General features: G+C 37.1%; 1 protein-coding gene across 3 annotated transcripts in view; it reads left to right on the top strand.

Moving 5' to 3' along the window:
* iqsec1b (IQ motif and Sec7 domain ArfGEF 1b) overlaps window positions 1-25,826 on the top strand; it is a 208,671-nt gene that overhangs the window by 70,428 nt on the left and 112,417 nt on the right. For 2 of the 3 annotated variants that reach the window (XM_055184871.2, XM_055184876.2), the window contains exon 3: window positions 8,455-8,562. The exons of the other annotated variant lie outside the window; for it this stretch is intronic. In XM_055184871.2, the coding sequence (XP_055040846.1) occupies window positions 8,455-8,562 (108 nt within the window). The remainder of the gene's footprint in view (window positions 1-8,454; window positions 8,563-25,826) is intronic. 3 annotated transcript variants of the gene reach the window in all.

Below are 25,826 nucleotides of genomic sequence, written 5' to 3'. Positions count from 1 at the left end.
GTTATGTCAGGGTCAACACAATGACTTGCTAGCATTGTTATTCAGAAGCTAACAAAGTATTAAGAGTACAAGGCCATGTTAAACGGACAGTCCGTTTTTTTTTAGAAAATATGGTCATTTTCCAGCTCCCGTAAAGCGAAACATTTGATTTTTACCGGTTTGGAATCCATTCAGCTGATCTCTGGATCTGGCTGTACCACTTTTAGCATAGCTTAGCATAATCCATTAAATCTGATTAGACCATTAGCATCGCGCTAAAATATAACCAGAGTTGTAAAAAATTTTCACCATTTTAGGCGCTGCGTAGTGATATTACGCAGCGACTGAAAATAGTCCCCTGCTATTAATAGTAACCATTAATTATTGGCTGCTGCGCAATATCACTACACCTGCTGCAGCCATGTTACAGCAGCAAAGTCCTTGATTATTACGCCATAATGAGAGTATAGTTTCTAGCCATATCGCCTAGATAATCGCAATCTTTAAGTTTTCGTCGATCTTAGTACACAATGTAACTACAGAAGAGTCAAGTTTTAATAAAAAAAAAATATCGAAACTCTTTCGTTATTTTTTAGCGCGATGCTAATGGTCTAATCAGATTCAATGGATTATGCTAAACTAAGCTAAAAGTGGTACAGCCAGACCTGGAGATCAGCTGAATAGATTCCAAAACGGTAAAAATCAAATGTTTAACTCTAGGGGAGCTGGAAAAGGAGCATTATTTTCAAAAAAGTGGAGTGTCCATTTAAGTGATTATTACTCCAATATGCTTTATGTCCAGCTGCACTACTTCCTGAACTTCAGCCAGCTCCTTGTTTCCTGTCTGCCATTATTGGACAAACCGATTAATCCAGGTGTGTCTGATTATTGTTGTTGTGACTACTGAGGTCAGGCACACCTGGATTAATCAGTTAGTTTGTGAATACTGAGGTCAGGCACACCTGGATTAATCAGTTTGTCCAATAATGGCAGATAGGAAACAAGGAGCTGGCTGAAGTTCAGGAAGTAGTGCAGCTGGACATAAAGCATATTGGAGTAATAATCACTTACGAAAGATGCTAGACGCCACCTCCGTCAAGAACTAGATAATGATATAAGCCAAATGCTCTCGGCACTTATAATCCACTTGATCCCATTTTTCTGAAGCCATACAACAGTTTGGAGAGTTTCGTAAAGGCCGGTCTGTACTATAATTCTGTATTCACTGATAATCTTGAGTGATTATATAAAGTGGGTGTGTGGTCTTTGAACAGCACTGAGTGCTGTGTCTTTGATCATTGTTTATTTTTAATTCCATTAAAACTGTAGCTCCGTTTGCAGCTCAGTTACTCCTTGAAGCTAATCTGAGGCTAGCATTGCCAGTTTTTGGACATATTTTGAAGTTTTGCTGCGTGTTGGGTTTGTATTAGTTACGTAACTCCAGAACCTGCTTCGCAATGATAACAGAAAGCTTACGGCAGCCAGGACGGAAACTCGGAGGGATTTAATCCCACAGCATTGCAGATTATCATTGGGTAGCAGAGATGCTGACAGGACCCGCTCCTTTGTCTTGGTTTTGACATTGCATGATTTTGCACAGTTAATATTAGCAGGATAGAAATCATGGGAAACGGGCTGACTTGCAACATGTGCCCACGGTGCCAGAGTGCACGAGACGGTTCATAAACACTGAATCATTTATGATTATTTTATAAGTCATTTATAGTGTTCCACTGACTAAAGGGAGCAAACAAAGTAGGATATTAATAATTTAGTTGTCAAAAATTGAGGTGATGTGAACGGGTTTGGATCTTGATCAATTAGTGTCTGTCAATGGCTGCTTGCCAGAACAACAAATTAGAACGGGATTTTGGGTAAATCTAAATTTAATGTTAAAAATTTTGCAGTTTTACAGAGTTGATTAACAGCGCATGAGGGACCTTGGTGCCAACAGATTGAAATTCAATTGGAAGCAGAATCCATTTAAGCAAAATACTGAAAACATTACATTGAACAGATTGTAGAGGGATGTGAGCCTTCTTTGAATGTTCACATTTAAGCTTGACAAGCTAAGAGACGTAATTACTAAAAGCAAAACATGGCATTTGGAGCATGCATGGATTAGTTTTCCATCTGTTCTGTTAATATTATGTAATATTGACAAGGTCCATAGGCTGTACATCTCTAACCCTTTCGGGCTACAGTAGAATAGGTTTGATTATGTCGGTCATAAACACAACATTTCAGCTCCAATTATTGGCTTACTAAAACAAAACATTCTCTTGCAAACTCAAATTAGCACAGATGCTGTTGAAACGCTTTACTGCGTTTCTTCAAAACTCTTCTGAGTCCTCATAACCAGTTGTAGCGAACATGACATCTAATTTCTCTGACACCAAGTCTCTCATACGCCTTCATTAGATTTCATTAAAAGGCTGGTGAAGATTATTACTCGCTGCAAATGCAATTTAACCCTTGGCCAGTAATGATTAGGACACGGAATCTACCATACCAGCGTACTTCTGGGACAGAATCTGAAGATTTTTAGATGTTGTGCATATATTATCTAAATGTCACCCGGCTGGGTGTACAGCAGAGAACGGCAGATGTTATTTTCCATTTGGACGCTGCCTGATTTTTTATTGGATTGTGTCCTCAGTGCTTCAGATTAATTTGTGCGGTGATATGAGGATTATAGTACTCAACAGGAAGAGATAGAATAATCTTCATATAATAATCAATATAGTCTTCTTTCTTTTAATTAATCATGATGCTCAAAATGGCTTAAACGTTTATAAAAACCAAGGCTGGGATGAAAAAATATACCTTGATTTTTTTAGCCTTTGGAAATATTTGGTGTTTTGTAATATAAAACATTTACTGTTGCTTGGTACTGTCGATTCAAAGTAAGAACTAGAAAATATACTGTATTATCGCAAGGAATAATAATTTTGAATTATTTAAATATAAATCTGACTTATTTTGCTTATATAATATATTAATATATAAAAATGAAATGCATAGACTTCCATGATTGTTTTTGTGTGATGATTAGGGCTGTCACAATAATTAAATAACCATCTCACAGCGATTGTTTGACCTCAATGCAATGATTTCAGATCACCGCAATGATTGCACATCTCTCTAAAAACACAAGGGGGAGCTGCAGCGCCTGTATAAATGAGATAGTATCTAATGCGGCTTCTTGACTGACAAGGTAACGCGTTACATTGCAAAGCCATTCAGTACAGTGGAAAACGCATTTAAAGAAATGCTACAAATCTTTGATACGTAGTACCAACTGCCAGGTAAAACATTAACTTCCAAAAGAGCAATTCCAAATTTAGCGAAGTGAACGATGCTATTCTTAAGGATCTGTAAGGAATTGATTTTTTTGCAGGCACTAAAGACATGTGGTCATGTACTAATATGACCTAATAGGATTGGCTACTATTTAAGGCCTGTTCTGCTATAGTCAGTTTATTTTGATTTCATTTTTTATTTTCAGTTATTTTTCAGACACTTTATTGTATTTATTTCTTATGAAGAATTTTCAGTTTTTGAAAGATATATTCATTAAATAATTACTTTTAAAGGTACAGTGTGTACATTTTAGCGGCATCTAGTGGTGAGGTTGTGAATTGCAACCAACGGCTCAGTCCACTGCTCACCTCCTGCTTTTGAAACACATAGAGAAGCTACGGTAGCCGCCACCGGACAAACATGTCATCGTTGGAGATAACTTAGTAAAAAAGTTTGTCTGTTAAGGGCTTCTGTAGAAACATGGCGGCACAAAATGGCGGCTTCCATGTAAGGGGACCCTCTGTGTATGTAGATAAAACGTCTCATTCTAATGCAATAAACACATAACGTTTCATTATGAAAGGTCTTTATACACCCTTGATAATTTAGTTTTGTATATTATTTTGCATTTCTGTCAAGAGATCCTTCTAAAAATTACACACTGCACCTTTAAATATGTGTTATGTGTATTAATATTTACTACCAGGTAAACCTTGCAAAAGATTTCAATTAAATAATCACAACAACGTGTGAGTATTATTTAATGAACAAAAAAATCTATGAGAATTAAACGTCAAAGCTCTAAAACAGGCAATTAATCGTCATAATTGGCACAATTTATTAGACAATTAACCGTCAGCTAAATTTCATAACCGTGACAGCCCTAGTGAGGATGCATATCTTTATAGGGAATGTGGAGTTGACGTCACGCGGTGTTGCATTATGTGAATCCGCCATATTTGCAGGCACGCGTCCTATCCCGCTGTATTTGAGTTCATGTGTTGGAGGTTCTTTTTGTATTTTCTGTCGAGATTTTAATAAACTTCGATATGTTTGGTCAGTACTGCTCGATCAAGCAGGTCACGCGATCGTTCAGGGAGGAAACTGAACAACGGAATACGTTTTTCCAGCTTTTATTCGTGGAAAAAACAAAGGAAGCCGGTGCAGGAGCTGACGAAAAGACGCCGGATCGCGTGGTTTGCGTGCTGCAATCAGGAGAAAAACGTTTACTTTTCAAAAAAAATCTCTGCATCAACGAGAGTGTGTTCGCTGCATTTTCAGGCATTCAGTAATTTGTGATTAATAAAAGCAGAACCACTTAAATTGTCTTGTTTTTATGCTAACACTGTCAAACTAACTTGCAAATGTAAGTTATTGATTGATTCATTCATTCATTTCTGATCACCCTAAACACATGAGTTATAAAAAATAAATATTTAGACAATTTTGACGATTGTAACACATATTTTTTATTAAATGCAACTGCTCAAACCCACTGCTTGTGACTCTTTAAATAACAACGTTAGCTAAATATTTAGCATTTTGTTTGTTTTAATAACTTGGCCAAAACAGAAGTGCCATCTTATGAACATGTGTTGATTCATCGCACAGAATACAACGGAGAAATTATTTTCTAGAATCATTAAGATACGTAGGTATTAACACATTGTCAGTAAATAGCTGGTTTGCCAACCATAAGACTCCAAAAGAAGAAGTGTCACCTTACTATAAGCTTGAAGGGATTTATAGCTCTTAAACTCCTGCAAAGTGTAAATAAAGTCCTGCAAAAACAAGGTAATTGACCAGATATGTAAGCGGAGGTCCGTAATCCAGTCTTGGGCTGCTAAATCATATGGATCTATGTTGTTTATTTGTCCAAATAAAGTTTTTTGGCAGTAGCATTTAGTTTCTCCCGATAGGGTCCCTTCTCTTTTTCTTTCAACTTCTCGATTTCTTCCGTTCTTCTTCAATTTTACCTAGTTTTAGCTTAACATGCCCACAATTAAATGGCATAGCGGTCGGCGGTTCCTCTAAACATGGCGCCCACGTCCCATAATGCAACACTGTGGTGACGTACATTAACATTCCCTATATCAGAATTTAAATTTGTTATTGATGTTTGGTGGTAGGTTGCTTGCTGACCTGTACTGTAAGTGATTTAGCTGATTTACTATACACTATTTATACAACAAAATGGCTGTGTATATATACTGTATAGTGCATAAGTATGCAATTTGGGATGCACCTAACTAATCAAATGTCAGTCTTTAGGAAACCGATTGCTCGTTGTAATCTGAATTTTACCTGCTGTAGAAAACAATGATGGATTTAAAAAATAGAGGAAGTATAGCCTTGAATTGAGGAAGCAAGACTAGTTACAGTATTTCTATTACACGTCCTCTTCTGTGCCATGTGCTCAGCAGTATTGCTTCTAATGGCCTCGTTCTGTATTAACCCTCTGTGGGGACTGAGTAATAAATTAATACCAGCATTTAGCTATTACTAGATAGACCAGCAGTTTACATTAACATTTAATCATTTAGTGGATGCTTTTAGCTAAAGCTACTTACAAATGAGGAACATTGCAAGCAATTCATTATATACAGTAGGAGGTACTGGCAGTACCGCAATGCAGAGAGTAAGCTAAAATACTGTAGTAAAGATGCTAGAGCAGAAGTAAAAAATGTAAAGATAAGAAAAAGAGAACAGGAAGAGTTTTTTTTATTGCATATCGTTTTATATATAGTGCCTTTGAATGTTACTGTAATGTATACGAAATGAGTTGTAATGGCCTCAGCAGGTTCAAGTGGCACTTGGCACATCTTCATATTTTCATCTCCCTAAAATGGCTAGTTTCATAAAAAAAAGTATTAAAATACAAATACAGAGCATTTTCCTTACAGTAGCTGTATTGACTATGCACAATTATTTGGTTAGCCGCATTTCATTATTTACTGTACGTTTATTTTAAAGGTGGCGAGGTGTAGCCTACTCACAGTAGATTTTTTACTTCGTGAGCTGTTTTCCTAGCTGTGTCAGAGTGATGAAGAGCTGTCACGAATTCACCACTCCAGTTAATTACATGAGCACGTTTGTCTTTCTTTATCATTTCGTCTCTCTTTATCGTGCATGCTTTCACTCCTTGTTTTCATTCTGCCCACCCTCTTATTATTTCAGCCAGCCGAATGAAAACTGATTCAGCCAGTTGCCTGTTATTATTATGCACATTCGAAAGTTCCTGACCTTGATTTCCTTGAAATCATTGAGATGCGATGCACACCGGAAGAACGTAATGAGAAATTCCAGCCTCTAGGTCCGCTTGTAAGCACTGATGGGCTTCCCACATCTTCATAGCGAATTACAGACACCTGCATTTCAATCGGCTGAGGGTTTGAAAGTCTTTAAATTATTTTATTGTCTCGCATGGCCCCACCTCAGGGATGTAAAATCACTTGACCCTCAATTTAGTCCATCATCCAACAGAGATCAACAGAAACTGCTATTAGCAGCCTTGGTTAGAGAACATTTCTCTATATATTTTCACCGTAGAGATCAACAAAAAAGGAGTTCCCAGCCAGGAACCATAAGTAACCAGCTCCAACATGAAAATCTTTGATTAAGCGAGGGTATAAAAAGTCTGCTTGAATGTTTTTTTTATTAGGCTATTAACTTTAACTCACATGATGCATTGCAAACAACGGAATAAAAATTGATGCTGAAATAAAAAGCTGTTGACTTAGTCAAATTAATTTATTATAGTGCAAATGACTTAAAGTTTCATTGATTATTTGTGGAAATAAATGTATTTGATATTTAGCGTTTAAAAAAATGAAGTGAACACATATATAGTAGTGTTAGTAGTGCAATGCATCATGGGAGGGGGTGGTCACTGCAGGGCTTTTGAGGCACTTCTTATTTCTATCATAACATCGACCTTTCTGAATAATGGAGCTCTCTTCAAGATTAAGGGTATTGCTATTTATCAAGATATTCAACAGTTAAACCTAAAGCATATTATTAAAGGGGTCATGAGATAAGGAATCAAATTTATCTTGATATTTTGATAAATAAGAAGCCTTATCATTAATATATCCTGCTTAGAACATCTTTCACGTTAATAATAAAAGCATTTATTGCAATGAAATGCAAAATGGCTGGAAAATAAGATAACAAGGTAGATTAATTTTCATACCTACCAGTGTCAGCTCGTGACTGCTCATCCGAGGGGCGCAAATTCAAAATATGTGTTCGGCGTGTCGTGTGTTGCTTGTGTATTCAAAATATGTGTTTGTTACATCATGTGAACCATGTGCATCACGTGTTTTGTCAAGGTGGGTGCCTGCTGCATATGCGTCAAAACTGTTTATGATAAAAGAGACGCTCACGTTCAAAAAGTACAAGCAAGAAACCCCCTAACTGTAAACTCTGATTATGCATGAGATTATGCGAGTATCAGGCAAATGCGAGCATCTCTTTTATCATAAACCCTTTAGACGCATCTGCAGCAGGCACTTATTATGACAAGACCCGTGATGCACACAGGATCTCTCGACGACCAGAATACATATTTTGAAAAAAGGAACCACACACATGACATGCTACATACATGTTGTGACGAACTTCGCATCGAGCGCCTTTGTAAAAAGAAGTCACCGGACGCCACTGATACCTACCTACCAAGATGACAACACATCATTGTATTGTTGGCTCCGCCCACTGGCATTTAGTCTGAAAAGGGACTCTGAAGGTGTAGTGGTTTAAAATCGTTATAAGATTGTAATAACAGTAAGAATTTCTTAAAGGGGAACCGCACAAATCAGACCGTTTCAGTCAGAGAATGAAAAACTGAGTGGAAACGTCATAAATTGCTTAATTTTATATTTTTGGGGGGCAAAACACCTCAGGGAAAGAAAAAATTATTATTAAAAAAACGCAGATCATGACCCCTTTAATGTGCATATTAACAACTTTGGGGTACTTTATATATATAAAAAAATTGTTATTAAAAGTAAATTTCCCTGTTTGAAAAAAGTGACATTCGTACATCCGGAATCCATTTTTTTTTTTAATTTGCTTGATTGTGATCTCTGGCTGGACATCTGTAAAGGATTCTCTGAACGTTGTTCACGTGTTTTTCTCTCTCTCTCTCTCTCTCTCTCTTTCCTTTTGAAGACGGCACGCTTCTTTGCCCCTCGATGTCACAGATAACCCCGGCAACTTTATTGTTCCACTGTGTCGAAGAAGTTACCCCTGTCGCAAATGGAAGTCTGCATCCCTTGGGTAAATGGAAGGGTTTCATTTTCGCTTGCTTAACTTATGCCAGAATGTCAAAGCTGCTGCATGTGCAAACGGTTTTATTTTCCACATGTTAGTGGCCTGGTGTCAGGCAATGCAAATTGCTGCATTCTCATAACAATGGTGTATGGCTGAAAACACATTCTCATCATTTAATTGCCGTATCTGCTATATCTGGACCGCAGCGGTTCTGAAAATCTTTCTCTTTGTGGCCTCTGTATACCTTTACTTTGAGAAAGATTGGTAATGGACCTCCTGTGTCTTAGAGTGCAGTCAGATGGAAAATGAAGAGAAACAGAGATTCCCCCCACTGTGGAGTTGCTGGATGTTGTGTTGTTGACTGTGTGACGTGTCATGTGACATGGTAAAGGTTTTTACTACATCAGGCTTACCAAAAGGGATTAAAATAGGCCATGAAGGCTGAACGTTACTATGATTTTACCACAGTTAATGTGTGTTTTCTATTTGTAAACATTAGATGGCACAGTTATGAAAGACACCAATGTTTAATAAGTAGTGTTAAAAACGTATTATATTACTGCACCACATGATCTTGGCAAATTAACATAGCATGCTCCAAATGTGCTATAATAGGTGTTTAAAGTTATTTTGCAACCACCTTGAACAAGGCTTGTCCAATAAGAATTTAAAGTAAGAAATTTGTATTTTATCCAAGAACAGTTATGTTGCTGTATTTTTTATGATTTGTGCAGTAAAAGTTTAAAATAGTTGCTCGGACAGAGTCTAGTCCTAGACTAAAATGCATGTTTAAGCTGCGCCTTAATTTAAAAACATCCTGCCCTGACATATCTTAACATATATCAGTGACATAGTTTGGTCTCAAAATGCACGACAGTGATTGTTCCTAAGGTATGTTTGTAAAAGCTACTTAAATGTCCTAAAATAGCAAAGGCCTATTTCTGGATTAATCTAACCCTGTCTGGGAAAATGCCCCTAAATGTTCAGTGGCACAAAGACGACAAACCAAGCGCCTAAAAATGTATTTTTTAAAAAGCTTGTATTAATTAAGACTCAATTTATTAGCTAAATTATTAGCCTATTATTCTTTTTGTTATTTCTTAGAGGCATTCAAGTAGTTGCTTCCTGTCTTTCTGGTTGCACCACCTGATCTCTCCAATGAATTTAAATTTCAAAAGACGTCTGCTTTGATTCTGGTATAAGCTTTTTCCTGTGATATCAAATTTATAAATATACTTTTTAAATACAATTACATGTGTATGACAGAATATTTTTTTAGTTTTACATTGGTTGTACCACCTGACACAAAAAGTGTACACTGCAAAAAATGACTATCTTACTTAGTATTTTTGTCTTGTTTTCAATAGAAATATCTAAAAATTCTTAAATTAAGATGTTTTTTCTTGATGAGCAAAACGACCTAAGTAAATAAGTCTAAATTTAAGACAAATAATATACAATTTAAGTGAAATTGTCCTTAAAACAAGCTAAATTATCTGCCAATGGGGTGAGAAAAAAATTTGTCAAGTAAAATTTTCTCACCCCATTGGCAGATATTTTTGCTTGTTTTAAGCATAAATTCACTTAAATTGTATATATTTTGTCTAAAAACTAGTATTATTTTCTTAGGTCATTTTGCTCATCAAGAAAATACATCTTGATTTAAGAATTTTAAGATATTTCTACTGAAAACAAGACAAAAGTACTAAGTAAGAAAGTCATTTTTTGCAGTGTACCAGCCTACCCATTACATTAAAGTGGCTACTTTTTCAGTATTTAAGAGAAATCTTCACTTCACTGCAAAAAAATGACTTTCTTACTTAGTATTTTTGTCTTGTTTTCAGTAAAAATATCTAAAAATTCTTAAATAAAGATGTATTTTCTTGATGAGAAAAATGACCTAGGTAAATAAAAATCTGCCAATGAAATAAGAAAAATGTTCTTGAATTAAGTTTTATTTCAAGAAATAATTTCTTATTCCATTTGCAGATTTTTTTTGCTTGTGTTTAGCACTAATTTATTTAGAGACTTATTTTCCTAGGTCATTTTTCTCATCAAGAAAATGCATCTTATTTTAAGAATTTTTAGATATTTTACTGAAAACAAGGCAAAAATGCTAAGTAAGAAAGTCATTTTTTTGCAGTGAAGTGAAGATTTCTCTTAAATACTGAAAAAGTAGCCACTTTTGTTTTCATTAAGCCATAAAGACCACCTGGATGATGTGATATCAAGTTTACGGTTTATACTTGGTAACTTAATAAAATGCCCATGATTGCAATTGTACCGCATTGACATTTGAGAACACATTGCTGGACAAAAGTTTTTTAATTATCCTAACATCCCAACAACTACTGTTATTTGGCAAGTTTGTTTATAGGAAAGGTTTCGAACATAAATCTCCAAAGCTAATAAACTGGCCTAGCCAATAGCACGTCCAGAGGATTCCTCTGATCAGAAGCCTCGACTAGTTCGTAAGAAAAACCGTGCTAGCCTGTCATCCATGGAGGATTATTATCCTATGTCTTGTTAATTAGCTCTGTTGTTTTGCCTTGTTTGATGATTCTTAATTAGCTTTGGAGATGGCAAGTTTTGATAAACATTAGTGATTACTGTGAAGGCTCAACACGTCCCTGTACATTAACTGCCGTTGACCACGGATCGGAATAACACGGCAGGCTTAGTTAGAGCGTAACTACAAATAACGTCAGTCATCCCGCAGGATCTTGGGCTCAAAGAGTTAGCTGGAGGGTATCTCAATCCTGGTTTCATGAGATCAGGCTTTCTTTAAGCTATGATAAAACGATGTAGACATGTAAATGAAAACAGAACGGTAAGGCCAGAGAGTATTGAGCACATGATCTAAAGCAAATATTAATTTCATTTAGCTTAAGACCAAAATATGGGCAGTATGTGGGCTACAAAAGTCTTAACTGTATAGCAGAATTGCAGTAATGCAGTAATGTTTTTCATTAAATGTGGGTTAAAACAGCTCAACCCCTTAAAATATGTAATAGAATAGCTTTAATGTGATAATGTTTTAGCTCCCAAACTTGCCCACTGACCTTGCTAACTTGGTTTGGATTCATTTTATTGTAAATTGTTATGTTTAGTGCAGAAATTTTAAGCTGTGTAAATGAGATCCCAGCAAGCAATAGCCATCATTTCACCGTCAGGCTTAACTAAAAACCAGCTTTGAGTAACCAACTTATATACTGTACTATATTACATTTTCACTGATTTCCCCAATTTTGCCTTTTGTTTTAGCCTAGACGTCTTGGCTGCAGGGCCGCTGCTGGCCAAATGGGTGCCCTAGGCTTTTACTGTGGTGCCCCCTTAAGTTAAAAAAATCACACACAATGTATGCTTTCTAATCACTCTCGCTGTACTTTTACATTTCCGTGGATCGATCTGTGCAGCGCCATCGAACACACATTTGATCTTCTGCAGTCAGATGTGTATAGCAAAATGGTTTATAGTACGTCATATAGCTTGTTTGCATGTTGTTGTGATTCTTAATTATACAGAAACGTTTTTATTTTCCGAGCAACCAAGAGGATGGTGCCCCCCGGTGCGTTGGTGCCCTACGCAAACTGCGCACTCTGCGTATAGGAAGCGGCGGTACTGCTTGGCTGTTTGTACAGCTATTAGGCATTTTTAAAACGCAAAATTGCTAGCTGTGTGTTTGTGTGGGGTTTTTTTTCCGCAGTTGTGGCAGGATAATGTGCTGAAATGGGTCAAAGATTTTGTTATTTACATTTTGTAACTCATAGAAAAACTGCATCAAATGATTATATTTCATCTAATGGAACTTTGTAGAGTGTGAGACGAACGTACTGAAATGTCAAACTTCAAGCTACTGTGGTGGGGCTTTTACAAAAGTCAATCCAACTGTGCGTATATCCAGAAATAAAAATAACACCACAGAGTTTATAGAGCTCTATAGCATTGGCATACAAACTTGCATTAAAATATGTCATATTTTGTTCTAATTCCACTTTTACAACCAGTAGCTTCCTAAAACATGTTTGATGTGCAAAAATATCATCAATACTAGTGCTCGGGTCTCTGAAGGATTAAAGGGTGTCTTAAAGCCCAAAGGTGTTTTCCTTCATGCACAGTAACCATTTTAAGATGTGTGAAAGACATAGAGCACCAGTGAAATTGACATGACTCTGGGAATTGAAGAAGCACTAAGGAAATGAGTATTGATCAGAGACCCAAGTGCAGTTTCAGCTACACAGGTTAAGACAATCTTCTAGCCATGTCTCAGAACCGGGGGATTAAATGGTATTGTTGTGCTCCTCTTCAGTACCTCATTACTAGCTAACAAGTTAAAATAGCATTTCTGTATAAAGAATGGAAATAAGTGTAAAGACCATTGTTGGTTGTTAAACACAGTAAAAGATAATTCTAGCCTCTGCTGCACATTAGCATGCAAATTGCAATCACTGAACGTCAACAGTGGTTCTTAATTGCCACAGCCTCATATTAGTAATCCAGGACTCCACTCAGAGACCGTGGGATCGATAGTGCTGTTTGGCCTTTGTAAATGCTTTGAGATTTGGCTGATTGTAAATTAGGCAAGCATACACTCTGCACTCTAAAAAGAAATGGTGAGTTGTTGCAGCCGGTTGGGAAAATATGGACAAACTTATATTAACATAGAAAATGGCCATATTTTACCCAACCATAGATTGAAACAACCCATCATTTAAAAAAATAGCAGCTGCAAAGTTAGTAGTTCTATTATTCATTATGTTTCAAATTTTAGAATGGCATACTTTTTTCAAGTCTTATTATTTTTGAAGCGCTTTTCAGTTTTTGTGCTGTAGCAAAGCAAGCATACAGTACAGCACCTACACACAGTACTACCATACTGGGGTGCGTTTCCCGAAAGCATCATTGCTAACTAAGTTAGCAACTTTGTTGGTTGCAATGCAATTTCCCATTGCCAACCAACTAAGTTGCTAACAGGTTAGCAATGATGCTTTTGGAAAACTCACCCCTGCTTAGCTTAGCGGTCTTTATCCTTTTTCGGGTTGAGGACCCCTTAATCGATGAAGTGGTGGAGCTGACAACCCCAGTACATATATGAAATTAAGACTGGATTAACATACTTTGTTATGGTGGTTACAATACAAAACTATTAAAATAATCATTTTGGTATACACTGTCTCATACTGTTAACATAATACATAACATTAACATTTTCTGAATAGATTTTAATGTGGAAACTTTAATTTTAATCAAGGTTTAATTTTAATTATTAGCCTATTAATGCATTTGTTACATGCCTAATTTCATTTTTCCAAAAAAAAAAAAAAGAATAATATTTGGAGGACCCCTGCTAATACCACCAGGGACCTCCAAAGGGCCCCGGACCCCCTGTTTCCAGTCATAATCTCATAAATTCTAAAAAATATATAATTTTTTGCTAATACTCTGTGGGGTGGTTTCCCAGACAGGGATTAGACTAGTCCTAGACTAAAATAAGTGTAAGAGCTCTCCAAACTGAAAACAACTTGCACTGACATATGTTAAAATCGAGGGGCAACCTTCCGATCTCTCTGATGAAGCCGGAAGTGATTCAAAACTGCAATTCATTGACTGGCCACTAGAGGCTGGCTCCAAAAGGGAGTCAATTCCCATAGACCTCCATGGTAAAATGGCCAACTTTTCAGTACAAAAGAATATATTACAGTCTGGTACAAAAATAGTTCTTGGTCTATATTGCTAAGTTTGCCCTTCTTGACAACTGTGAGGGGGGTGAATGTTTTTCTAACTCATCCGTTTAAATGATATTAAGCCTTAAATTTCTGCATAATTAAGGGCGTGGCCACTTGAGTGATGGTTGAACAGCCACTGCTGTAGAATTGAGCTAGGCGGGCATGGTTTCAGCAACCAGTCACCTCAGTTTCACCAACGGCCTTTTACCCATTATCGGATATCCGGGAGTGATGCGCGGTGACGCTCGGCCAAGATGGCGATGACAGGCACTGCCTACTTAAAGAACAAGATCGGTATTTTACACTTAAAGCCCTGTTTTCAGATTGTTTATGATGAAATAGAACGGTTTTGACTGAAATTTGGACATATGATGCTGGCCCGGGATTTTCCGGTTTCTGTTGTGTCACCCCACCACCTCTGCAGTGGCTGCATGGGTGCACTGGAACAATCCTTCCTAAAATGCATTAAACTTTTGTTTAGAAAAACTTTATTGATATGCTCACACAAAAATCGCTGCAAAAGATGCTTTCCAACAGGTGTTTTAGCATTCGTTGTAAACTTGTGGACCTATTTTTCCAAACTCCTCATACCCGTACATTCTTCCGTTGAGAGCTTGAATAATAGAACTCCAGCCCAGTTGGTGGCGATATTCCACCTTTGCCAATTACAAGAATACAAACAACGTTCCCGGCCCAGAGTAATACTGTACCTCACAGCACATCTAATACAAGTCAATGGAGTTGGACAAAACTAAGATAAAACCTGTTGGAATGCGTCTTTTGCAGCGATTTACGTGCGAGCACACCAGTGAACACCCCCGACCACTCGGTGAGTTTCACGTCTTTGTAAAGGAAAGTTTAATGCATTTTAGGAAGGACCGTTCCAGTGCACCTATGCAGCCATTATAGAGGTGGGGGGTAATACAACAAACACCCAAAAATTCTCGGGCCGGCATCATGTGTCCACATTTCAGTCAAAACGGTTCTATTTCATCATAAACAATCTGAAAACAGGGCTTTAATTGTAAAATACCGAACTTGTCCTTCAAGCTTCAAAAACGATCTTCAGAAACCTATGGGTGACGTCACGGACACTACGTTCATATTTTTATACAATCTATGGTTAAAATAGATCATTTCCCTATGTTTTGCCTCAAAATGCACACCAGTAATGTTTTTAGTAAGGCATGGTTGTTAAAACTAGTTATATTTCCTAATTAAACCAAGGCCTAGTTATGGTTTAAGCTAATCCCTGTCCGGGAAACCACCCCTTATAATTATATAACTACAGTCTGTCTCCACCTCTGGTTCTTCCAGCTTAAGGGATCCTTGCCTGTCCATTAAAGGGAGTGGCTGTGCGTGCAACTCATCAGTATGCATGCTGGGTAAAGCAGAAAGTAGCCCCATTCAAATCCACTGGGCTTCTGTTCCTATCCAAGCTGCTTTGATCTTAACACTACAGCTTACACATGCAGCCCTGATACATGAGGACCTTATGTCTCCGTTCACCCACCATATTTTACCTCTTTGCTGCGCCACACGCATTTCTGAGAAAGAATGAAAGTAGCTGTCCTCTCTTGGGGGCGTATTAAATACAATCAGTCCAATTTTCTCAACTATGTTGCCTCTCTTTTGTACTTGTACTGTGTGTGTATAGTGCGTAATAACCGTCATCTGGTATAATGAGGGTGTTGGCTGTCTTTTATAAGTTTTAGGAAGTAAAGTTGGCAGGGTGAGCATTGAAGCATGAGTTTGTGCTCTGCAGTGGATCTGTTGTCAGCCATGACAGTGCGTGTGCTGGTCCAGTCTGTGCAGTTTGTCTAAATAATGTTTTAACTTGTCACCACAGGAAGAAGAATTTCAGTAAGAGTATGGCCGGTATGCTTCATTGGTAGACACTAATGGACTACAATTTAACAGATTCATGCGAACCGTTGCACTTCTTAACAGTCCCTTCTGAAAACAAGCCACTATGATTTCCGAGTGTTCTTTGTTATGCTTGCAGGTATTACAGTTTCTCTCAGTGTGATTTAGTCGATGATTATAATGCAATTTTTGAAGAAGTACACATTTACTAGAGTTATCATTTACGTTTATGCATTTGGCAGATGCTATTATACGAAGCGCCTTGCAGTGCTTTCAATTTGTACAGTGCATTTTCATCCTAATGTGTGTTGCTTGGGATCAAACCCATGACCTTTGTACTGCTAATGCAATGCTTTAAACTGGGTCACTCCAATTGTTTTGGAAAATATGCTAATTTATCAGCTCCCCTAGAGTAAAACATTTTGTTTTTACAGTTTTGGAATCCATTCAGCTGATCCCCGGGTCTGGCGAAAACACTTTTAGCATAGCTTAGCATAATCCATTGAATCTGATTAGACCATTAGCATCGCGCTAAAAATAACCAAGGAGATATTTTTCCTGTTTAAAACTTGACTCTTTTGTAGTTACATCGTGTACTAAGACCGACAGAAATTAAAAGTTGCGATTGTCTAGGCAGATATGCTAGGAACTATACTCTCATTCTGGCGTAATAATCGAGGACTTTACTGCTGTAACATGGCTGCAGGAGGCATAATGACATTACGCAGCAGCCGAAAATAGTCCCCTTAGTATCTTTCAATAGCAAAGGACTATTTTTGAGCAGTGCGTAATATCACTACACTTGCTGCAGCCATGTTACGGCAGCAAAATCCTTGATTATTACGCCAGAATGAGAATATAGTTCACAGCGTTATCTGTCTAGAAAATCTGAACTTTCAATTTTCTGTCGGCCTTAGTATGCGATGTAACTACAGAAGGGCCACGTTTTAAATAGGAAAAATATCAAAAACTCTATGCTAATGGTCTAATCAGATTCAGTGGATTTTGCTAAGCTATGCTAAAAGTGGTACCGCCAGACCCGGAGACTGGATTCCAAAACGGTAAAAATCAAATGTTTACCTCTAGGGAAAATTCACGTTTTTTTTTAAGTGGCGTGTCCTGTTAAGAGTTGAGCTACAGGAAACACCGTTTATCAGCTGTCAGGTGTAACTGGATATCTTTTTGTTGTCATAAGGCATGATGCACATTTCTTTAGCTTATCTTGAACAAGACCTGCCAGCTGACTGACAGTTTATTAGTGTATACTGTACTGTATATGAATCAGTGTGTGTCAAGTTACTAAAATGGGTAATTTCCTTATGGTTTCCGTATAAGATTATTTACAGTTGCAGTATAAGTACATTGGACATCTTTGTGGGATGACTGTTTGTATTTTGCATGTGTAAAGCAACAGCACCCCATCAATCCAAATATTAAGTCTTCAACCCAATGGCAAAATAATCTGATACTAAGAGTCGGGGAGTGTCAGACAGACTATTTATTTGGCCTTCAGGACACTCAAGGGTCGGATATTGAGGCTTAACTCCTGTCAGATGTGTATGTATGTGTGTACGTCTGCCCACACTTGACTGATTGCTAGTTGAAGAAAATGACAGTTTGCAATGGAGCAATGCTTCAGGTCCTCACAGGAGCAAGAGAGAGAGCTCTGTAGTTCAGGAGCCCTTCAGGTCTCATTCAACATTAAGACATAGACCTCCTCTGTTTCTCAGTGCAGTCGTCTTTTCATCATTAAACAAACGGCTTGAAAATAACAGAAATGTCTGAGCAGTTGTACCACAATGGCCTTTACAGGTTACACGAGCGAGGGAAATTCATCATAATTTTTCTGTTATCGACTTCATGTCTCTTTGTGTTAAATGCTATCTCAAATAAACTTTGCAGGGTTTACCAATTAGGATTTTCTGGGAAGCCAACTGAGTAGTTCTGATTGTTACCTGGTGACATTTTGTCTGGCAAAATGAATCCTCTAGAAACATATTTTAAGCAAAGATACTGGATCAGGGTTTCCCACGGCACTTTTCAGTTCGGGCGGCCCACCTAAGCTTGGAAACCCTACCGCCTTAACTAGTTCGTTAAAAAAAAATTCGCTGCAAAAAAAGGCCGTCAAGTGCATCTCAAAGAATAGCGCGGATGCTCTTCACACCATGAGCGGGCACGCACGCGGCACGCCACACGGCTGAAATGAGAAAGACGTGGTCCGGACCGTCACTGTCTGGAGGACAACTAGCCAGTTGATAAAACATCTTGGAGAATAGCGCGGACACGCTTCACACCGCGAGCGTGCATGCGCACCACACAGCCGAAATGAGATAAAGACGTGGTCCGTCATGTCTGGAGGATAGCAGTTGATAAAACACATGTCCGTGAGAACGGTAAGTGGACTTATGTTTTTGGTTTATTTAAGCCTGTTATTGTATTAGTCTATACTGTAGTTCTTGCAAATTTAAAGTAGGTTAGCTGGTGATTTTGTTGTTTGAGCAACCTGCTAGCTAGGTTTCACGTGCCTGTTGATTAGATATAATTGTTGAGCGATCTTGCTCACGCTATTTATGTGCATTATTTACGTGCTACAGTAGTTACACTCCTTTAAGATAATGTAATTAATGGTGGGAAATAATCAGTTTATACAATTTTTGCGCTATCTATCATCGTTCACCAGACGTTCTACAACATCTGCTTTAGTTTGTGTTTATTAACCCTTTAGTTTCACTTCATCACGCAGCTAATTTTGTTAGAGGTAAAACCATTAAATTCATTAATAATCTAGTATGTGTTAATTTTCTGTCGTAGTTTCTTCAAAATGAAGTTTTATTTAAGTATAAATTAAATTTAAGTATTATATTTGTTTTATTTAAATATAAAAACCAAAAATTTCATCATGACGCATATGCCCCGCCCTTTTGATTACACCCGGTCCCGCATTACCACCTTAACAAACAAATTTTCTGAGGTAAACCCTGTGGATATAACTAGATTAAGGCATTTATATTATTATAAGTAGGGGACAATGCAATGCTCAATATGGTGCTTTGGCAGCCCCGTCCCATCTCATTCTAAGGTAGTAAAAGCAATACAGTTCATTATGTAAGATCTTTATGCACCACTGATAATATAGTTATGTAGATTATATTGCATTTTTGTCCAAAGATCCTTTTAAAAGTTACACATTGCACCTTTATTGAAGATTTAAAAAAGTAAAAAAACTTTATTGTTAATTTTTAGTCACCCACATTGTAAAGTGTTGCATTATGGGAGTTACATTTTTAGATGCTAAATTCATTTTTGCACATCATGCACTTTGTCTAGCTTCATAACGTATGTGTATGCGGCCTTGGTGGTTTGCCCTAGCTTTGCGTGTGTGCACGAACTGAATTAGGCTGAACCAGCGCTAGCGTGACTGGGCGAGTGGCAGTTCTCTTAACTGTCCCGAATCTCCCTCACACCATCCCATCTTCCCCATACGGTTAAGCGATGTTTTAAAATAAATACAGTATGTCAGTCTAGACATGAACATCTTTCGCACAGTTGAAATTAAGTGACCATGAAAACAATTATACACATACACAGACATGCTGCGGGTAAAACATGCAAAAACAATGACACTGTCTTTTAAAGACATGCAGTACTGAGTAGATGGCGTGAGTCTTGTGCAGTTACATGACACAGTGGCTGACCGAATACAGCAGAGGATCTTTGGAAGGCAATGCATGTGGCTTAAGCTGAAGGAAGGACATAACAGATGATGAAATGAGGGGCGGAGGTGCAGCAAATCTAATTCATCACTATAAAGACCTATGTGCAACTTGGCGCGTCAAAGGACCCGGACAGTCCTACAGGCAGTTAATTAACTTCCCGTCCACATTGAGAACAAGCATAAGTGACACGGGTACCAGTCGGCTAAAGCAACAGTGTGAGCGTGTGTTGATTGTAGATTGAGTGCTCTGATGTACTCGTATTAGATTAAACAGAGTCGGCTGTCTAGCTTATCTCCCCGTTGCTAATGTAGTTTTGCACAACTTTTTACTGGGGGGGATGTGTAGTGGTCATTTTATATAACTTTTATATTAAAAATGGAGTTACACATTTGTAATTCTGTGGCGACAGAGATGGTTTATTGCACCCTAACCTGAGAGGCCACCGAGACATGAAATCCAATTTGATTTCTATAGGAAAGTACAATTTACTCCAAAGCTGCGACCGACTGGAACACATACAGAAATGTAATTCCTCCACTTGCACTTAGATGCTGTTCTGTGAGAGTGAAAAAAGAGTTAGAAAAAGAAATGTATACTCTATAATAACAATATGATATTAGTTTTATAAGTTGTGCCAAGAGTTTGCTTTCAAAAATCAAGAGTAAACCTAATGTACACTTTAAAGACCCCCCAAAGCAATTATCTTTTCTTTATTGGTGTTTATTACATTGCTCATTGGAATGTGTGATTCTGATTGGTCAGTCACAACATTTGCATTTTTGTTACAGTATTCCCAACCTCTCAAAACTAATAACACACGGTAACCCGAATGCTGCAAATCATTTTGACAGGTACAGTTTAATATTACACAAAAATTAAAAAATAATATGTATTTTAAAATCATGTATGACATTATATTTCCAAATGATTAAACCAAATAGCTTTTTCATGACATTTGATTATCTAAAGACAACTTATAACAACCTCGCAAGTCAATTCAACCTACTATTTTAAGTTTTGACTTAAAAACAAGTTGGTATTGTTTGCCTTAATTGAGTTAAATTAAAGGGACACTCCACTTTGTTTTGAAAATATGTTCATTTACCAGCTCCCCTAGAGTTAAACATTTGATTTTTAACGTTTTGGAATCCATTCAGCTGATCCCCGGGTCTGGCGCTACCACTTTTAGCATAGCTTAGCTTAATCCATTGAATCTGATTAGACCATTAGCATCGCACTAAAAAATAACCAAAGAGTTTTGATATTTTTCCTATTTAAAACTCGACTCTTCTGTAGTTACATTGTGTACTAAGACCAACGGAAAATTAAAAGTTGTGATTTTCTAGGCAGATATGGCTATGAACTATACTCTCATTCTGGCGTAATAATCAAGGACATTGCTGCCGTAACATTGCTGCAGCAGCCGCAATGATATTATGTAGTGCCCGAAAATAGCCCCCTGCTATTGAAAGATACCAAGGGGGCTATTTTCGGCTGCTGCGTAATATCATTGCGCCTCCTACAGCCATGTTACAGCGGCAAAGTAATAATTATGCCAGAATGAGAGTATAGTTCATAGCCATATCTGCCTAGAAAAACGCAACTTTTAATTTTACATCGTTCTTAGTACACAATGCAACTTCAGAATAGTCAGGGTTTAAATAGGAAAAACATCGAAACTCCCTGGTCATTTCTGAGCGCGATGCCAATGGTCCAATCAGATTCAATGGATTGTGCTAAGCTATGCTAAAAGTGGTACCGCCAGACCTGAAGATCGGCTGAGTGGATTCCAAAATGGTAAAAATCAAATGTTTAACTCTAGGGAAGCTGGAAAATGAGACTATTTAAAAAAAAAAGTAGAGTGTCCCTTTAACATAAAAATAAATGTTGATTTGACAAAAATGCTGCATATTTTTACAGTATTAAACTGAGCTAATAAAATATTTCCAATCAATATTTAATGTTCCTTACCTCATTTATAAGGAAATAGCCATGTAATAAAGAGTGTTGGGGTAACGCATTAAAATTAATGCGCAATTACATAATAATATTACTTTTCTGAAGTAACGAGTAAAGTAATGCATTACTTTATAAATGTACACATTAATATTTGAGTTACTTTTTTTGAAAAAGTAATACGAGTTACTTTTCAGTTCAATTAATTTAATTTAAAAATTAAATAATGTACTGAATTAAACTGAACATATTAATGTAGAATTATGCACTCTGTGCATCTGAGCGGGAACAGTTTGAGTCAGAAACGGAGATGGCAGGCAAGAGCTTGACTCTTTTGCGATCATAAAAACACCTGCAAGCCCTGAAAGAGATCAAGCTTTCAGCCAAGTAAGAAAAAGTAGCGCAAAAGTAACTTAAAAAGTAACGTAAGCATTCGTTTCCATGAAAAGTAACTAAGTAACGCAATTAGTTACTTTTTTGTGAACTGTAATGCATTACTTTTAAAAGTTACTTTCCCCAACACTGGTAATAAGTAGGATAATGTACAGGCAGTTGGATGTTATTGCAAAATAAGCCCCTTCTTGATCAAACTGTGATTTCTGTATTAACAATCAGCTGCATTATCCTACATTATCCCTTACATGTCATACTGGAACAGAACATTTGGGCAATACGTTTTGAATGGTTTTTCACCTTTTTTCCCCATATGGTTATGTCACAACTTAATTTATTTTTTACACAGCCTTTGTAACTTGCTGATGCTAGTTGGCAACCGCCTTCAGTTCTTATTTGGTGTGGGGACATTTTGTTTTATGGAGCATTTTATTGGAAAAACATTTGTACCCCTCTGAGTGCCAGATGAGTAATCAATATTTTTTGCCCATTTTCCACAAGGACAACAAATGTACAGTAGTGGCCAAAATGGTGGTGGTCCAACATCTTCACTTTACATTCAAAAATGTTACTATTGAAGCATTGAAAATGTTGCTTTGGTGTGTTTGGAGTATAAACTGAAGCTTTGAAGAATTGTAGAAGGCTTGGAAAAAGTACACACAACATGTGCAAGGTTTATAGAGAAATTGCGGAGGGCAATGACTACAAAAAATACTTCAAAAGAGGATCAACAAATATGGATAACAGATAAAATTGTAGTCGATGTATGCTTTATAACCTGTGAGCTTTTTGTTTTTCTATTGATTTTTTTATATTCAAATAAAACCCAGATTCCCTAATATGCTGTGGTTTGCTTTTTTGCCAAATTATTTGTCAAAAAAAACAACCTTAAAAGTTTAGTGTTTTGTTCATTCTGTACCATGCACCTCATTTTTTGATGGTTTAATCGAACCTGAGAGAGCATGAAAAGCAAACATTATACAACCCCTGGACATCATGCACTTTTGGCCACTAATCAAAATTGACAACTTTTATAAGCACACTATATATTTTATAGATTATCTCAAAACTAACAGAAATAGAAAAAAGTCACATCACTTCAGTGCTTTAATTTGATGGGATCTTTAATTAGTTTTGAAATTCAGATGTTCTAATAGATGGACCTTGAAGATAATGAGCAGAAATAAATGTAAAAAATGTTGTACTGGGTTCATTAAGCTTCCCTTATTATTAACTACAAACGACTAACACCAGCCAGATCCACTAGTCTAATTAAACTTCTAGTGACAATTAAACTTTAATGGCATGTGCAATTATATGTGGCATCCCTTCAATTATTGCTTGAATAGAGGTTAAAATGCCAAAAATGTATATTCATGTGTATATAATTACAAGAAACACATAGTCAACCTTTCACAATGTTGTTTATATATCCACCATTGTATGTACTGCACATGTACTGTAACTTATCCGATGTGTACGTTTTATGGAAGCTATCGTCTTTTTGCAATTCTTGTAAAATTAACCTTTGCTATGGTAGTTTTTTATCATAATGCCTCTGTGCATGCTTGGAGGAAGTAAGGAGAGGAAATGAAGTTGATTTGCGCTCATGTGGAATATTTATTGGTTTATTTATTTACCACCTTACGACTCGCAATGGTGTGCTGAAGATTCTCTCTTGTACGCAGTTCTGCGTAGTTGTATGAATGGTAGGAAAGGTTCAAGGGTTTGAAACCCTTCATCTGAAGGAGAATGAAATACAAACTCTTGTGGTTAACAGGAACTAGCTTCTCATCTTTCTGCAATAGATATTATTTATGTACAGTCGCGATCAGTGACTAAATATTTCACAGCTGCATGCAATTTCCTCGTTTTATTCAGCATTTGTCCAAGCATATACCATAAAGCTTTTTTTAAATAGTTTACTATTTAAAGCTGTATTTTTACCAAAAATTTTGCTAACATGAAGCCAGTATACATAATGGCATAATAATGGAGAATAGATTCTGCACCCACCCTCCCCATAATAAAACATATGTTCATTCTCCTCTGATATAACAATCCTTTAATTGTTACTGACAAACCGCTTGTCATAGTCACATACTGTTCAGTCTGTCTCACTTCTCCTTTCTGGCCAAAGATAAAGCACTGCAGGAACTTAAATGCTGGCCCCGGGTGCTGAAGAAGTTCAGAAGGTCTCAGTGAGGCTTTACACAGGGGCAGTAGATTCAGAGGTCTGTCACACCATCTGCCACTTTAGTGGGTGAAATTTTGGGGATGACATCATCAATTAGAGCCGGGATTATGAGAGATTGTTTATGCACCAATGAGTGAATAAGAAGCTATTCAATTAACTATAAATATGTTTTAGCACTTTCATAGTATTAGGAAAATATTTATTATGCACACATAATTAGTTCACACATGAGTGACATGAAACGTGCATATTTATCTACCCATCCTAATGTAGAGGAATCTTGTTTTGCAAAGCATATTGGTTAATGACTTGTTAATGAAAGCTATTATAAGTATTAGCAGTGTACTTGCGATGAGTGCAGCATTTGAACTTCAGTACACAATCAAGCTTTCAGCCATTTTCAGTTTTATTCTTCATTAGCAGTGTTCTTGACTTCAAAAGGATGTTTTGTTTTGACAGCTGTTATGTATTGTGTCTCTTTAGATTTTTTCATCCTAGTTTTTTCTATTAACAGGATCCATTGTGCATTGATCTGCATGATGGTTTTCAGATAACTTCTGAAAATGAATAATGAGTGAGCCAATACTGTAATAGTGGAATACTTTAAAAGAAACGTCGTCTTCATCCTGTGTTGCTTTACATCCGCACTCGAGAACAGATGTCGGGTTGATTGTGCAAATATAATTTGGAAAAGATTATAATATCGGATATATATAGTAGGGATGCTCCGATCAATCGGCCGCCGATCGGTATCGGCCGATAATAGCATTAAATGACTCGATCGGTGCTCGCTAAATCTCCCGATCTCATAAACCGATCTTTCTGTTTACTTTTGTCATCAAAAGGATCCTGAATGCGGCTGCAATTAAAGACATTTTTTACGTAGCGCGAGCATTTTTACAACCTGTTGCTCATGTGCAGCGTGCAGATTTGTATGGCTCTCTTTGCCTCTATAGAGATATGCGTATTTTCTGAGGACGCGCTCCGGTAAACAGCGCGAGGCGTCTTTACATCCCCATCAAACAGCGTATACAACACATATATATCACGGACAATTGCATCCTCATGCCAACAGTTTCTTATTTGCATGCGTCTTAAAGTTTTGAGCGTTTAAACTTTTATTTTCCTCACAGCTGCTTGTCTGCGTTCAGCCGCCGCCCACACACACAGCAGCCTGTCATCAGTGCACGTGAACAGAGCGATCTCTCTCTCACGTCTTAAAGCTGCAGTAACCTAATTCATTTCTCAATAAAATCACTCTCTGCTCTTGACTAAAGAATTTTTATACTTTATATGAATGCGTGTATATTTAATTAATACAGTGAAGTCTGTGAAGTGTTTTATTTTCAGTACTTTTAGGAGACATAAGCCTTTTTAAAGCCATATTAAATTTCTCTTTGCAGAATAAATATTTGT

This window comes from Misgurnus anguillicaudatus, chromosome 14 (genome assembly GCF_027580225.2).
Source record: "Misgurnus anguillicaudatus chromosome 14, ASM2758022v2, whole genome shotgun sequence".
NCBI lineage: Eukaryota > Metazoa > Chordata > Actinopteri > Cypriniformes > Cobitidae > Misgurnus > Misgurnus anguillicaudatus.
Note: the sequence above shows the minus strand (reverse complement) of the source record. Positions and strands in the feature narration are given on the sequence as shown.